The sequence below is a fragment of the Lagenorhynchus albirostris genome, chromosome 2 (assembly GCF_949774975.1).
Source record: "Lagenorhynchus albirostris chromosome 2, mLagAlb1.1, whole genome shotgun sequence".
In the NCBI taxonomy this organism is placed as follows: Eukaryota; Metazoa; Chordata; class Mammalia; order Artiodactyla; family Delphinidae; genus Lagenorhynchus; species Lagenorhynchus albirostris.
Genome location: NC_083096.1, coordinates 165,191,413 through 165,205,376, shown reverse-complemented (window position 1 = coordinate 165,205,376; position 13,964 = coordinate 165,191,413). Strand labels below are relative to the sequence as shown.

Here is a 13,964-nt window from a genome sequence, read left to right as displayed (position 1 = left end):
TAAATCAAAATCTTGACCATGGGCTACAAGGTCCCATCTTCGCCTCCCCTCCTGTCACTCTCTGACCCAGCCACATCAGCCTTTCCTCAGATCCTAGGGTGTTCCCACATGCAGCTCCCAATTAGAACATATGGGCACTCTCTGAAACCTTCTTCACCTGGTTAACCTCAGTTCATCCTGTAGTTCTATCCATCACTCAGGAAAGTCCTCCTCGTCACCCTTTCCTCCCCTCACTGTCACACACACACACACACACACACACACACACACACACACACACACACACACACACACACACACACACACACACACACACACACACACACACACACACACACACACACACACACACACACACACACGTTTTCCTGATAGCACTGATTAATGTTGCTCTTCCCCAGAGGCTGAAGGAGCGTTTTGCTTTGCTCACAGCTGTATTCCTGGTGCTGGACCCACAGTAATAACCACACCAGCCCCTGACATGGATTAAGTGTTTCTCTGTGCCAGCCATTGAGCCAAGTCCTTGGGGGCTCTGGGCCACCCTCCTCCCACAGGTCCCTGGTCCCCAGGGAGCAGCCCTCGACTCTATCAAAAACTCACACGGATTTATTAGAATATGAAAAAGATTCGGTTTCTTCTGTACAGGCGGCAGAGCGGCAGCAGCTGTGGTGGCTTTGAACATGGTTGTCAACGTCACCCTTGCATGGTGACTCCTGCCCCAAACAGCACTTACATGGAGAGGAGGGGGGACAGATGAGCACCCACTGCCCAGTCCATTGGGAAGGGGGACGCTCTGACTATTGCACAATCCTGGGGAAAGGAGTACCCTTGGGAGAAGGACAGACACCAGTAGGCCTGGGCCTGGCCCATGGTGGCAGTGGGAGTAGGAGTGTGTGCCTGTGAGCAAAGGCCTCTGGGGACCCAGGACTCAGCCCACCCACCAGCCCTGGCCGGTGGGAGATGCTCAGGGGAGGCCCCTACCCTGAGGACAGGGCTCCACAGCAAGCTGGGTGCAGTGCTTATAAGAGAGGTTCCAGGGGCCAGTGGGGGAGGGGAGAGGGATGAGAGAAAACAGGCCAGCGGGAACTGAGGGTCAGGCCCAAGAGAAAGAAGGTGCCAGGAGGCCTGGCATCTGTGAGTTAGAGAAAATCATGATTAGGGTGGGTATGTGAGCGGGTGAGGTCATTTCTGAAATCAGAGCCCTGGGGACAGAGGACTGTTTTGGGGGAGAGTGTTGGGCAGACAGGCACAAATGAGGATGGGTAATGCTCCAGAGTAGGATGGCTGGAGCTCTGTTCAGCTAGAGGTTTTCAAAAATGTTTTAAAAACAGGAATGCCCTCTGTGCAAATAGAATCTTACATGGAAGTGTGAACAAACAAAACAGATAAAAAGGCAGCACTCTCTGGTGCCCCTGACAGAAGCCCCTGAAGGGCCCAGTGGTCCCCGCTGGAGCACAGTTTGGAGAGCTGAGTCATCATCGTCCAAAGCGCCTCAGCTCCAGACAGAGCTCAGAGATGCCCTCAGCCTGCAGCTCTGAGTAAGGACAGGTCAGGTGGCTGGCCAGGGTGACACAGCTGGCGGGAGGAGGGTGGGACGGCCATGGGTCACTGATCCCTCCCCCAGTCAGATGCCTGGTCCCCTAGTCTTAACGCTGTTAATGGAGGGACAACAGAGGCCCCGGCTCCTTCCCTTTCCAGGAAGGACCAAGGCTGAGCCAGAGGCTCTTTGGTTAGAAACTAAGATTGACTTCAGTGAGGAGGGTGACAGATTGGGAGGGGGCCTTCCGAGGTCTGGGAAACTCAGAGGCCCTGGTCTGGGTATGGGAGAGAGCTTGGATCAGGAAGGGCAGGGTTTGCCTCAGCCCAGCAGGTCTGCCAAAGGACTGGGAAGGCAGTTCTGGTGGGAGGGAGGGCGCTTCCCAGGAGGCAGGGGGAGCCGTGCTGCGGTGGGGGCTGTGGGCCCAGCTGCCATGCGACAGGGGGAGGGGCAGGGCCAATCCAGGTCGGGAAGGACGAGGGGAGCCCCGCCAGCAGACCCCTGCTCTGGTGGGAGAGTCTGGTGGGACGGGCACCGCCCGCTGGCCCCAGTGCTACTGGCCCTTGGGGATGAAAGGCTCTCCCTCCCCAGGCTCAGGATGGGGGCCTGGGTCACTGAGGCAGCGCTGCATCCTCTGGGAGCTGGGGCTGTCACTTGACGCAGGGGTGAAGACGTCGTCGGTGCCCGGGGACGAGAGCTCCTTGGTCCGCATCATGATGCCCCTGTCGTCCTCGTGGTCCTCCTTGGCCACCCTTCCTGGATCCCGGTTCAGCCCCAAGACCTTGCCCTTCAGCTCCTCGTTCACCAGGTCCACAGACTCAGGTGACTGCGGGGAGGCTGGGTCGATGGTGATCACAGGCAAGTCGGCCTTCGGCTCATAGGCCAGCGGGTCTGGGGACAGAGAGCCAGGCACAAGCTGGTTTGTGCCCCTGAGCCCTGCCCAGCGTGCGCCCCGCCTCAGCCCGTGCCAGTGGCTCCTACAGAACCTCAGCAATCCTGGCGCGCTTCAAATCACTCCACAGGGGCCTTTCCAAGCCCCTGTCAACAAGCAGATTGCTTTTCCTCCCCTCGGACTGGGGTCTGAGAGGTAGGACTGTGTTCCCCTCCTCAGCCCTGGGGCTCCCATAGGAGTCCCTCCTCAGACCAAGAATTCAGGCTCCCTCCTGAGTCACCGGGTCCTGGAAGGCCTGCCCTTGCTTTCCCCACATGCTGGTGATCCCACCGGTGCAGCCGCCTCCAGCCTCCCTGCCAGGCACCCAGCTCCTCAGCATGAGCCCCACGTGGAGCGCTCTGTCCCTGGGGAGGACAGCAGGGCCCCTCTTCTGCCCCCTTTGGTGAACCCCCAACTCTACCCGATGTAGGAGGAGCTTGGGAGGTCAGGGAGGGAGCAGCCCGTCCTCCCCGCGGGCTCTCTGAGGCCCATTCCTGTTGGAGCCTCATCCTCGAGATGGTGGCACTGTGTGCCCAGCCTTGAGGCCCCTCGCCCAGCACCCTACGCCCTGCCTTACCTGAGCCAATGCGGGCCCGCGACATGGTGGGCGAGTCCAGCTTGTGGGCCGGCACCGTCAGGTAGTTGTTGATCTGACAGAGGAAGGGCAGACAGGGGTGAGCATGGGCGGCCCCTCTGGACGGCACCGAAGGCCAGTGGCCACACCCTCCTTTGGTGTGTCTGGGGTGCCCGCTCCCTCTCTGCCCGGGCCAGTGCTAGGTCCTGAGGGCTTGGCCCAGCCTCTTGTCAAGCTCTGCAACCTCCGGGGTGGCCTTGAACACCCCCCTCGCTGCCCTGCCTCTCCCATGGTGACACTTGCCCAGACTCTAGCTCCAGCCCACACCTACCCCTGAGGTACAGACCCAGAGAGTCAGAGTGTCACCTGGGCCCTGGATGGCCCCCAGGTATCTCAATGCAACACGCTGGAACTGAACTCAGCCTCTTATCCTCCTTCAAAAGCTGTCCCTTCCTTGGTGTCCCCTCTCCCAGGCACCACTCCCGACCGCCCCAGTGGAAGGCTAGACGCGACCCCTGACGCCTTTTCCTCTTCCCTCAGTCCCACCTCAGTCTGGTGACCAAGGCTTGCTGCTTCCACCTCCTAAATGTCCCTTGAAGCTACCTGCTCCTTCCCTCCCCCCGCCACTGCCCTAAGCCGGGCCACCCCCACTGCTCCCCATGTCGTTCCCTTGCTTAGAACCCTCCTTCGTGACTCTCCACGCCCTCGGAATAAGACCCAAACCCTAACACCATTAACAAGCTTCCTGGAAAGCTGAGCCCCCTCAGTCTGTGGTCAGCAGCTTATGCCCAGCTTCTTCCTTCCGCCTGGACCTCCCTCTGCCACACTCCCTCCCCTGTGGCTCTTAATCCTAAGCATATGCTGACCACTTCCTTGTTCAAGGTGCTCAGGGCCCCTTGCGCTTCCTGTCCTGCACGGGCTACTGCATGAGAAGCTCCGTAAGCGAAGGACTGGGCCAGTTCACCACCGGATTCACAGAGGGTACTCTGCTGCTTGGCACTTAGGAACCGCTCCACAAACGCTTCCTGAACAAATGAATGAAGGCGTGTGTGCCTTGCTTTGTGATTTTGGACAGGTCCCTTTCCCCTGAGCCTTAGTTTTCTCACTAGAAAATGAGGGGTTAGAGCACATGGATAGACTCGTCTAGCTCTGATGCCTGAGGACACAATGGGGAAGGGGGCCTCTTTGCTGCTCTGAGTGCGGAAGAGGGAGAGAAGGCAGCTTTCTGGAACCCGCCCTGGGGCTCAGCCTTTGAAACAAGTGGAGGAGGCCGAAAAACCAGATCCGAGTGGCTCTATCTCCAAAAGGGCCTGGTGGTGGCGGTGCAGGAAGAGGAAGAACCCAGGCTCCCGGAGAAAGGTGGCAGCCAGCTCCAGTCCCAGACACACCTTCTGCTCCAGTTGCCGGGCCTTCTGTCTCTGGAGCAGCATCTGGTTCCAGGCCTCCTCGTAGGGGTCTGCCACCAGCGTGTGTCTGTTGTAGGACCGCAGCTGTGGGAGGAACAGTTGTCAGGCAGGGCAGGCCCCAGAAGCTGGGCCTGGAGGGGCTGGGCGGCTCTGGGCGTGTGGCGCAGGGCTGGAGCAGAGAGGGGGCGGAGGGGCTCCTCTACTGTAGGGGGGCCGGGTGGGGAGCAGCTCCTCACCCGCTGCCTGGTCTTCTGCAAGTTATTCCTCAGGATTTTGCGAATCTCCTCTTCCTTGTCCTTGGACAGTGCTGGCAGGATGCGCTCGGCAGGCAGGGACTTGGGGTGGATGTTCCTGGGATAACGAGGCACAGATGAGAAAACTCCTGGGACCCCGGGGCCTGCTGGGCTGGGCCAGAAGGGTCCCCCCGGGATGGCCGGGGTGGGGGGTGGGCCAAGCCTCTGGTCCTCAGTGTGGCCCTGCAGCTCTCCCGCCCACCCCAGTAGGATGCCCCAGGGGGCCTGCTCCAGGTGCGTGTCGAGGGGTCAGTGCGCCTGCAGAGGCTGCCAGGGTTGGCCACTAGCACTCACTGCATGGAGACGGTGGAGACGGCAGAGGGGATCTTGCCCATGCCCCCACTTTCCACCAGCTCGATAGCCTGCTTCATCTCCATCTTGTGGTAGAAAGCGATAAGCTGGGGCTCCTTGGAGCGCTCGCCAGCTATCAGACACTTCTTCACATACTTCTTATTAAACCGATTGAGCCTGGTGGGAGGAGGGAGGACATGGATGAAGCCACCTCCTGGGACGGGTTGATGCCCAGGCCCCGGGAGACCCTTACCTGCCCCTCCCACCCTCCTGCCCACAAGGCCTGCCACCTACTTGTCCTTCCAGTGGTGGTGGCCGTAGTGGCCACAGATGTCCTCGATGCCTGTCAGAAGGTGGTCCAGGAACTGAAACGGGCCCAGGGCCAGGTCAAGCCTTACTACTGGGCTCCTCCCCTACCAAGACTTCTGAATGGGCGCCCCCCTTCCACCCTAGTGCAGCTCTGCTCAGCCCAGCCCTATAGTTCCAGGACCAGCCAGGAGGTGGCACCTATACCTCACTCATCCTGAACCCCAGGGAAACCTCAAGCCTCTGGCCACTGGGGCCCGGCTGAGACCCCTTCTCTGAACCCACTTGTGCCAATGCCTGGGATAGGTTTCTGCAGAGGCAGAGACTGCGTGACGCCCCTTCCTCAAGTTCTAGGCTGCTCATACCACACCCCCCTATGGTGTGACCTGGTGACCTCAGGAGGCTGAAGGACCACCCGGGCACTGGGATGAGGGAGGAGGGGCTGACTGAGGGTATGGACGCGAGGCCTAGCTGCTCCCCAGCTTCCGGAGCCTCCTCCTGCAACACAGGGCCCAGGCCCAGCTTCCAGTACCTGAGTGTGGATCTCCTCGTTGATAGAGCGCTTCGTTTCTTGCTTTTTCTTCACAGCCAGGAGGTCTACCAGGGGCCGAATGGTCATGCCCTGGAGGGCAGGTGGGTGTCAGGCACTGTAGCTCTGCTACTCTGGCAGGGAGGCCACAGAGGTACCCCACCCCAGGGTCCTTGAGTCTGCCCTCTGCTCTGAGGTCCCCGATCTCCCAACCTCCCAGCAGCACTTACATAAAGCAGGTCCTTAAGGCCCGCTTCTTTCCAAAGACACAGCCAGCGGTTTCACAGCCCATCCAGCCAAGTGACTCACACACAAGGCATCTAGCCCAGGTCAGGGGTCAGAGGGCCTGGGTTCAAGTGTGAGCTCCACCACAGATGCATTCTGTCACCCCAGGGAAGTCAGGCCTGGCTAAGAGGGAGGACCACCTCTGCTCCACCCCCCTTGCAGGACTGCCACCCAGGAGGACCTAGGAAGAGCAGCAGCAACTAATTTAACTGCACACTTGCCATGTGCCAGGACCAATTGTGTTTTACTAGGATTAGCACTTCAATACCCACAATGACCCTAAGAGGGAAGCCCATTCATTATCCTCATTTTACAGATGAGAAAACTGAGACTCAAAGAGGTTAAGTAACTTCCTAAGGTCTCACAGAAGTAGTAAAGCTGGATTCAAACTCAGGCAGGGAGGTCCCTACCTCAAAGCTGCTTTCATTAAAAATGGGCTTGGTAGGGCTCCCCTGGTGGTGCAGTGGTTGAGAATCCGCCTGCCCATGCAGGGGACACGGGTTCGAGCCCTGGTCTGGGAAGATCCCACATGCCACGGAGCAACTAAGCCCGTGTGCCACAACTACAGAGCCTGCGCTCTAGAGCCCGCAAGCCACTACTGAAGCCTGTGTGCCCAGAGCCCATGCTCCCTAACAACAGAAGCCACCGCAATGAGAGCCCGCGCACCACAATGAAGAGTAGCCCCCACTAGCTGCAACTAGAGAAAAGCCCGCACGCAGCAACTAAGACCCAATGCAGCCAAAAATAAATAAATAAATTTATATTTTAAAAAAAGGGCTTGGTAAACCATTAGCATATACAACTGCAAAGTCAAGGTGGAAGCAGGGCAAGATGACAAAAGAGGCAGTCCCCTCTGCTTTTAAAGGACAGAAAAAACAAGTCCAGCCCGAGGAAGTTTCCTCTGTACTGTTTTTTCCCCGAGAAGGCAATGATGTTTCCCACCTAGGGCCTGGCCAGGATTAGTGTCCAGGAAAGATGGAGGGGATGGTAGAGAAACAGAGGCCCAGACAGGGTGTTTCTCACTTGCCCAAGGTCACAGGTCAGATAAGGAAAAGCAATTTACATCATCTCAGGCTGGGCTTCCTTGGGGACTCTGAGGGCGGTGAGGCTCTCAGCTAAGTCTGGGTTGTTTAAATGCACAGGAATCATGGCCAGCAGGCTGGAAGGATTCTTCAGAATCATCCAGTTCAGTCCCCTCACTTCACAGATGGGGATCTGAGACCCAGAGATGGGAGGAGAGTCCTTCCCGGGGTCACACTGATAACAGCAGAGCTCTGGCTAACTCCAGACCTCCTGCTGGCCAGCTCAGGGACCTTTCCAGTTCCCCATGTTGCGCTATTATTCCCATTTTACAGATGCAGAAACTAAGATCCTAAGACATTAAACCACTTCCTTAAGCCCCTACAATGAGCATCATGGGCCTGCTGACTGGACCCACTCCTCTTAATGCTATCTGGATTCCTAACTAAACTAGGCAGCAGTCTGGTTACTTTACATTCTGATTGGTCACTTTTCAATGACGCATGATCACAACTCTCCCTTTACAATTTAGGACACTGGGGCCCAGAAAGGGGGAGTGGCTTGTCCCTGTGATAACTGCACTAGTTATCAGTGGAGCTGGGACTAGAACCCATGGGCCCCCTCTTGGGTCACGTGCTTCCTCTTTCCTGCTAGAGTCAGGGTCCCCAGGCAGGGCTGCTCCACCCTGTCCAGCACCTGCACAAAGACGGTGAAGAAGATGACGGTGATGATGGCCGTGAGGAACAGGTCACACATGGGAAAGTGCTTCTTGTCCAGGAGGTAGCCCAGGGAGAAGGCGATGGCCCCTCGCAGGCCCCCGTAGGCAATGATGAACTGGTCCTTGGGGGTCAGTTTCACGATGCGGAACTTGTTGATGAACCAGGTCAGGCCCAGCACGCCTGCCGGGGAGGGGAAGAGAGGGGTCAGGCTGTCCCAGACCCTCCTGGCTTCTGCAGCAGAGAGACTTCTCTGTCTGGAGGAAGCCTCCACTAGTAAGCCCACCCGGCTCACTCGTTTCTCGGGTCCCTCGGCCCAACATGCTCCAGATCCCTCAATCCAAGAGCTGGGTGGATCTTCAATTTAAGGGGGGCCCTCAACCTGGATATATTTTAGAGACATTACAGAGGCCTCCAGTGGCTGGAGGTCAGGGGGGGATGGGAAAAGAGACGGCCACAAGTTGACACCTATTAAATAGGACGGATCTACTTTTCTGTGTGTTTGAAATCTTCTGTAATAAAAAGTTATTTAAAAATGCAGAGTTCAGAGTCCAATCTCAACCCACAGAACCAGAATTTCTGGAGGATTAAAGGGGTTTTAAGACAGTGCAGCAAGTAAATGCGACGGCCAGACCTAACCTCAGAGAGGAGGTGAGATCCAGAGCGGGGAAGCCGTGCCATCACTGAGGTAATGTGTGTCTGGCAGGTGAAGCAGCAGCCAAGGGCCTAAGGCCTGGTCCCCGTGCGCACCCCCGGCTAGCAGCAGAGGTTGGAAGGAACTGCAGGCAGCTTTGAAAGCGCTGAAGTCCAGACGCTCACAGACCTGGCTCTGTGGGCCTCCACTGGTACACCATGACTGTCGCCCCAGAGATCACGGATGCACCTCAAGCACGTCCCTCTCCCCTCAAAGGCCCATCATGGCCTCAGCACTGCAGACAGCAGGAGTGGGGAAGCCCAGCCAGGAGCCAACCCCAGCCCCTCCACCCAGCGCACTTCTCACACACACACAGACACACACACAGCACCCACCCCCAGCACGCACACACACCTCCCCTGGCTCGGGCCCGGGACCTCACCCAGCACTCGGGCGATGAGGCAGAAGAGCAGGGTGCTGATGACAAAGGTCCAGTTCCAGTGGTGGGAGCCGGCCACGGTGGAGACGCCGAGGAAGATGAAGATGAGGGTCTCGCTGACGCTGCTCCACATCTTCAGGAAATACTTGATGGTCGTGTGGGACTTGTGGGAGATGTTGGCCTCCACGTAGGGGCGCATCACCACTCCCGAGGCAATGAGTCTGGGGTCAGGGAAGCGCGGGGTTCAGGGTTCAGAGTCGAGCTGCACCCTCCCAAAGCGCCTCCACAGCCAGGGAGGCGGACAGGTGCCCGTCTCCTGAGCTCCCCTTACGAGTCAGACGCCCCTGCGGGCTTCGCACACCTGTTCTCACTCAATCCTCTCACCCAACCCTGTAGACACAGGCATATTCTTGTGTTTTCTAGACGAGAGATCTGAGACTTGTAGAAATAAAGTCGCCTGCCCACGGCCACACGGCCAGCGAGTGGCAGAGCTGAGACGCAAACGAAGGGCTGCCCAGCTCCTAGGCCTGTTCCTTCTCCCCGAGGCCACGCTGCCACTCCACCTTACAGAAGTCAGGTCTGCGACCTCAGGTTTATCCCCCCGAGCGTGGCGTCCCTTTAACCTGTGGGGGTCCCCACGGGGAGCTCTCTTCCGAGCAGCAGCCCGAGGCCTCCCAGCCTGGTGCCCACACCTGGGCCCCATTCCTGCTGGCCCAGCCTCCTCGCGGTCACCCCCAGTGCCCCACACTTCCAGTGGCCTCCCCTACTGTGAGCACCTTTGCACCTCACTGCCCCTCCACACTCCCCTGGCTTCAAGACCTGTCTGGGGCCTCAGGACCTCCAGGACCCTCACTTCAAGGGAAGCCTGGAGCCTCCTTGCTGGGGCTGCTGAGGGCAGCAGCAAGCGCGAGTGACTGTGTCCGGCTACCACCAAGGGGTTCCCTTTGCGACAAACGAGGGGAAGAAATAGCTGGGCTGAGACTTTCCAGAACCTTAAACTCAGTGCTTCAGGGGCAGCCCCGGGACCTGGAGTCTGGATCTGGGGGATGGACGCTGGGTAGCTCCCTTTGACCCTACCAGCCTGGGGAATCTGAGTTGGCAGCCCCCCACACCACGCCCAGACTCACGCCATGATGCCCGACAGGTGGAAGAGCTCGGCTGACAGGTAGGCCATGTAGCTGTAGAGGAAGACGAAGAGCGGCTCGATGACGCGGATGTGGGAGGTGAACCGGGAGGTGAAGGCTGCGATGACCCCGTAGACCACGCCCACAAACACCCCGCCCAGGGACACCACAAAGAAGCTCAGGAAGCCGAGGACGATGTCCACGATGCCCACGCGGTCGTAGTTGGCAAACTCCTCAAAGAGGTGATACAGGACCTAGGAAGAGTGCGCAGGCTGGTCGGCAGGATGCCCCACGGCTCCCTGGGGTCCACCCAGGGTGATCCTATCCCCTCCGCTGACCATGGCCATGTGGTAGCAGAGAAACCCTAGCACCAACCAGGTGCCAAAACCACCGGCCTCGGGGCCAGAGGGTCTTCGGGCCTGCAACGTGCTGTGCAGGTGAAGAGCACAGCTCTGCGGCCAAACCACCTGGGTTGAAATTCTGGCTCTGCCGCTCCCCAGTTGTATACGTGAGGCAAATTACTCAATCTCCCTGTGCCTTAGTTTTCCTGACCAGAAAATAGGGGTAATAGTCCCGACTTTACAGGGCTATTGTGAGATTAAATTAGTCGATGAAGGCAAAGTGCCTGTCACAGTATTAGCTGCTACTGTACCAAGTTCGCCTCTCACATCCTTGCCTGGATTTCGGTTTTTCCTTCGGCACAAAGCAGGGGGAGTTCAGATAATGAACTAGGACAGGACTTAACCGCTGAAGTTCTCTGAAAATATACACGGCCAGGCCATACATACCCGACTTGGACTGTCTGGAAGTGGGGCCCAGAAATCTCTGCTCAACAGGTGGTTGCAATGAACCACCAGGTTCAGGCACTGTGGGACGAGAGGCTCTCCATGGCTTCCCCACCTCCGGGCAGGGGAAATAAGCGGTCATTGTATCACTACCATCAGACCTTAAGCGGCACTTCATACACAGTAAAGCGCTTTGATTATGGTCATGCTGCTCGACACACTACAGCCTGAAGAGGTAGGCAGGCTAAGGATGCTTGTTCCTTTGCTAAACTTAGGCTCAGAGTAGTGAAGCAACTTGCCAGACGGCCCCCAGCCCAGGAGCAGCAGAACCGGGCCTAGAGCGTGTTCCCGGACAGCCGTGGATGGGGCCTCCCCGGGCATTCAGCTTGGAGGTTCTGCCCCCTCTCAGGTGCTGGCTGCTTGGCCTGCTCCGAAACAGCTCTACCTAGAAACCAGCTGGGGAGTGTCCAGGCCCGGGGGACGCTGAGGGAGTGGGGAAGAGGACCTGAGGGTCCCTGAGACAGAACCCTCCGAAGCCCCCAGTACCTGGGCCGCACCTGGAAGCAGGGCACCTTTGCTCCAGGGCAAAGGCCTGAGGTCACTCAGCTTGGGGCAGCCTTCAGCTCTACTGTCTGGAAAATGGGGCACTCACACCCATGCCCAGAGCTCTAGAAAGGGCCTGACTGGGGCTAGGCAGGAAGGGGAGATGCCAAGCACCGGCCAGTCCCCGGTGCCGCCAGGACACAGCCGTCTGGGAGACAAGGCAGGGCTCCGGTGAAGGACAGCAGTGCATTCTCAGCCCTGGGCTACCTAAACTTACTCCTGGCCTGAGGAAATTCATGGGCCCCTAAAGTGCACCACCTGGGCCAATGGGGCAGGTATAGAGGGCAAGGTCCTCCTTTCTGGCCTGGTACCACTGTCACTGGGACTAGAGAAGCAGAGTAGCATACTGGTAAGCGTTTGGACTCTGGACTCAGACTGTGTAGATCTGAACCCCAGTTACATCATTTATCAGCTAATATGACCTTGGACGAGTTCTCTCAGTGCCTCAGTTTCCTCACCTGGAAAACTGGGGAAAATTACCATGCTAAGCTCATGGAGTTTCTGTGCAGATTAGATGAGACAATACATATTCCGACAGGAAGTACTCAGTGAACACCAGCGATTACCACCAACGCTGCCACCGTCTTGGGGAGGTGTGGCCGTGGCCCAAGGTGGCTGGACTGAGGTATCCACTCTTGCAACCACGCCCTGCTGCTCCCCAGTAGTGCCAACCTGAACCCCGACACCCAGATCCTCTGGGGAGGCCTTCGTCTCTGGCACTCACTGATTTTGCAGACATCAGTGAGTGTGACTCCTGTCAGAACCCCGGGAGGATGACAGGCTAAGCACTGCAATCCCTGTTACAGATGGGGCAACAGGCTGGTGTGGTAACCCTGGGCAAGAAGAGACAGGACAGACGCCAGCCTGCTCAGGTCAGGCTGCTGCTCCACCAGCCTCACGAGGAGCTGACGAGGGTGGCGGGGAAGGAAAAGGGAGAGGAAGCCCAGGCTGTCAGCAGCCGACCACCACCGTCTGTCGCTTCTTTCAGGTGCGGCTTCCTGAGGGGCTGGGGGGGAAGTGGGAGTGTGTGTGCGAGCGTGCACACGTGTCCTTGTGTTTTCCTGTGCGGGCAGCTGCTCTCTGAGGGGTCCAGCTAGGAGGGGGGTGTAGGTGTTTCCACAACACAACGTGAGTGTGCACATACACGTATCTGTTTCCTGAGGAAGCCGACTGGGAGGAAGGGTATGTGCAAACATATACAGCCTTGCCACCTGCAGACCCTGCAGTAGGGGGTGTCTGTCCTCGCTAGACCCGGAAGGAAAGCACTAACTACTCTGCCACTTTGCAGCTGTCAAAGGTGAGGCCCAGAGAGGTACAGTCACTTGCCTAAGCTCACACAGTAAGGAAGTGGCCAACCCAAACCAACCCACTTGTCACCTTCTGTAGGTTTTAGAGGCAAGGTCCCCTTCCACAACTGCTGCCCTCGAACTCTGCACAAATTAAACTCTAACTTAAGACACAGCTACCATGAAAGCCGAAATGCCCCTCAGAGACTAAACGGTCTATAAAGGGTAAACTGAGGTACAAAGAGGACAAGTAATTCAACCAGGATCACACCACAATCCATCAGGGACAGAGCATATGACCTGGTAAGGCCAAGAGCTCAGGCCCTGGAGTCAGACAGACCTGGCTTCTAATTTTGGTTCTATCATATTCTAGCGAGTTATTTAACTTCTTTGAGCCTGATTCCTCCTTTGTAAAGTGAGAATAATAAGCACCTCCTAAGGTGGTCATGAGGATGAAATGAGATAATCCACGTCCAGTGCCCATCATGATGTCCGCACACAGCAAGCAGGAAGGGACATTTGCTATCTTATTACTATCATTAGCGGGTGGATGTGGGATTCACTCTGGACCTGAATTCGGATCTGCGTCTTGTGTGCACGTGGGTGTGGTCCCTGCCCCCTCACCACAGTGACGGCGTCATTGAGCAGGGACTCCCCGAAGACAAGGATGTGCAGCAGCTCATTGATGTGAATTTCCTCGAAGACGGCCAGCACGGCCACGGGGTCCACGGCTGAAATGATGCTGCCGAAGAGCAGGTTTTCCAGGAGGCCGATGTTGTTGATCTGCTCGCCGCCCACCAGGCACACGGCGTACATGAGGCCGCCCAGGAAGAAGGCATTCCACAGCGTGCCCACCACAGCGAAGATCAGGATGGTGCCCAGGTTCTCTGTGAACTGCCGCAGGGGCAGGAAGTAGCCCGCATCCAGGATGATAGGCGGCAGCAGGAAGAGGAAGAAGACGTCTGACTGCAGGAAGGGGGGCGTCTCACCCACGCCCTTGATCAGGCCCCCCACCAGCAGCCCCACCACGATCAGTAGGCAGCTCTCCGGGACAATGCTCGAGATGGTGGGGATCACGTGGAAACCTGCAGAGGGTGAGAGAATGGGAGGCATGGGCTTGCGGGGAGCAAGGAGAACAGAAGGCTGGGGATGGGGTTGGGGACGAGGAGGGCAGCTGGTGAGAGGGGCACAGGCTTGGTTTCAGA

At 57.8% G+C, this 13,964-nt stretch overlaps 1 protein-coding gene across 1 annotated transcript in view; it reads right to left on the bottom strand.

The window, feature by feature from the left end:
* Nucleotides 1-591: 591 nt before the first annotated feature.
* SLC9A1 (solute carrier family 9 member A1) overlaps nucleotides 592-13,964 on the bottom strand; it is a 49,430-nt gene continuing 36,057 nt past the window's right edge. Inside the window, exons 2-12 of the mRNA XM_060140933.1 lie at nucleotides 13,384-13,844; nucleotides 10,089-10,339; nucleotides 8,965-9,182; nucleotides 7,869-8,071; nucleotides 5,871-5,960; nucleotides 5,327-5,397; nucleotides 5,036-5,209; nucleotides 4,685-4,799; nucleotides 4,431-4,532; nucleotides 3,046-3,118; nucleotides 592-2,428 (exon numbers count right to left, since the gene is read on the bottom strand). Of these exons, the coding sequence (XP_059996916.1) occupies nucleotides 2,091-2,428; nucleotides 3,046-3,118; nucleotides 4,431-4,532; nucleotides 4,685-4,799; nucleotides 5,036-5,209; nucleotides 5,327-5,397; nucleotides 5,871-5,960; nucleotides 7,869-8,071; nucleotides 8,965-9,182; nucleotides 10,089-10,339; nucleotides 13,384-13,844 (2,096 nt within the window). The 3' untranslated portion in view covers nucleotides 592-2,090. The remainder of the gene's footprint in view (nucleotides 2,429-3,045; nucleotides 3,119-4,430; nucleotides 4,533-4,684; nucleotides 4,800-5,035; nucleotides 5,210-5,326; nucleotides 5,398-5,870; nucleotides 5,961-7,868; nucleotides 8,072-8,964; nucleotides 9,183-10,088; nucleotides 10,340-13,383; nucleotides 13,845-13,964) is intronic.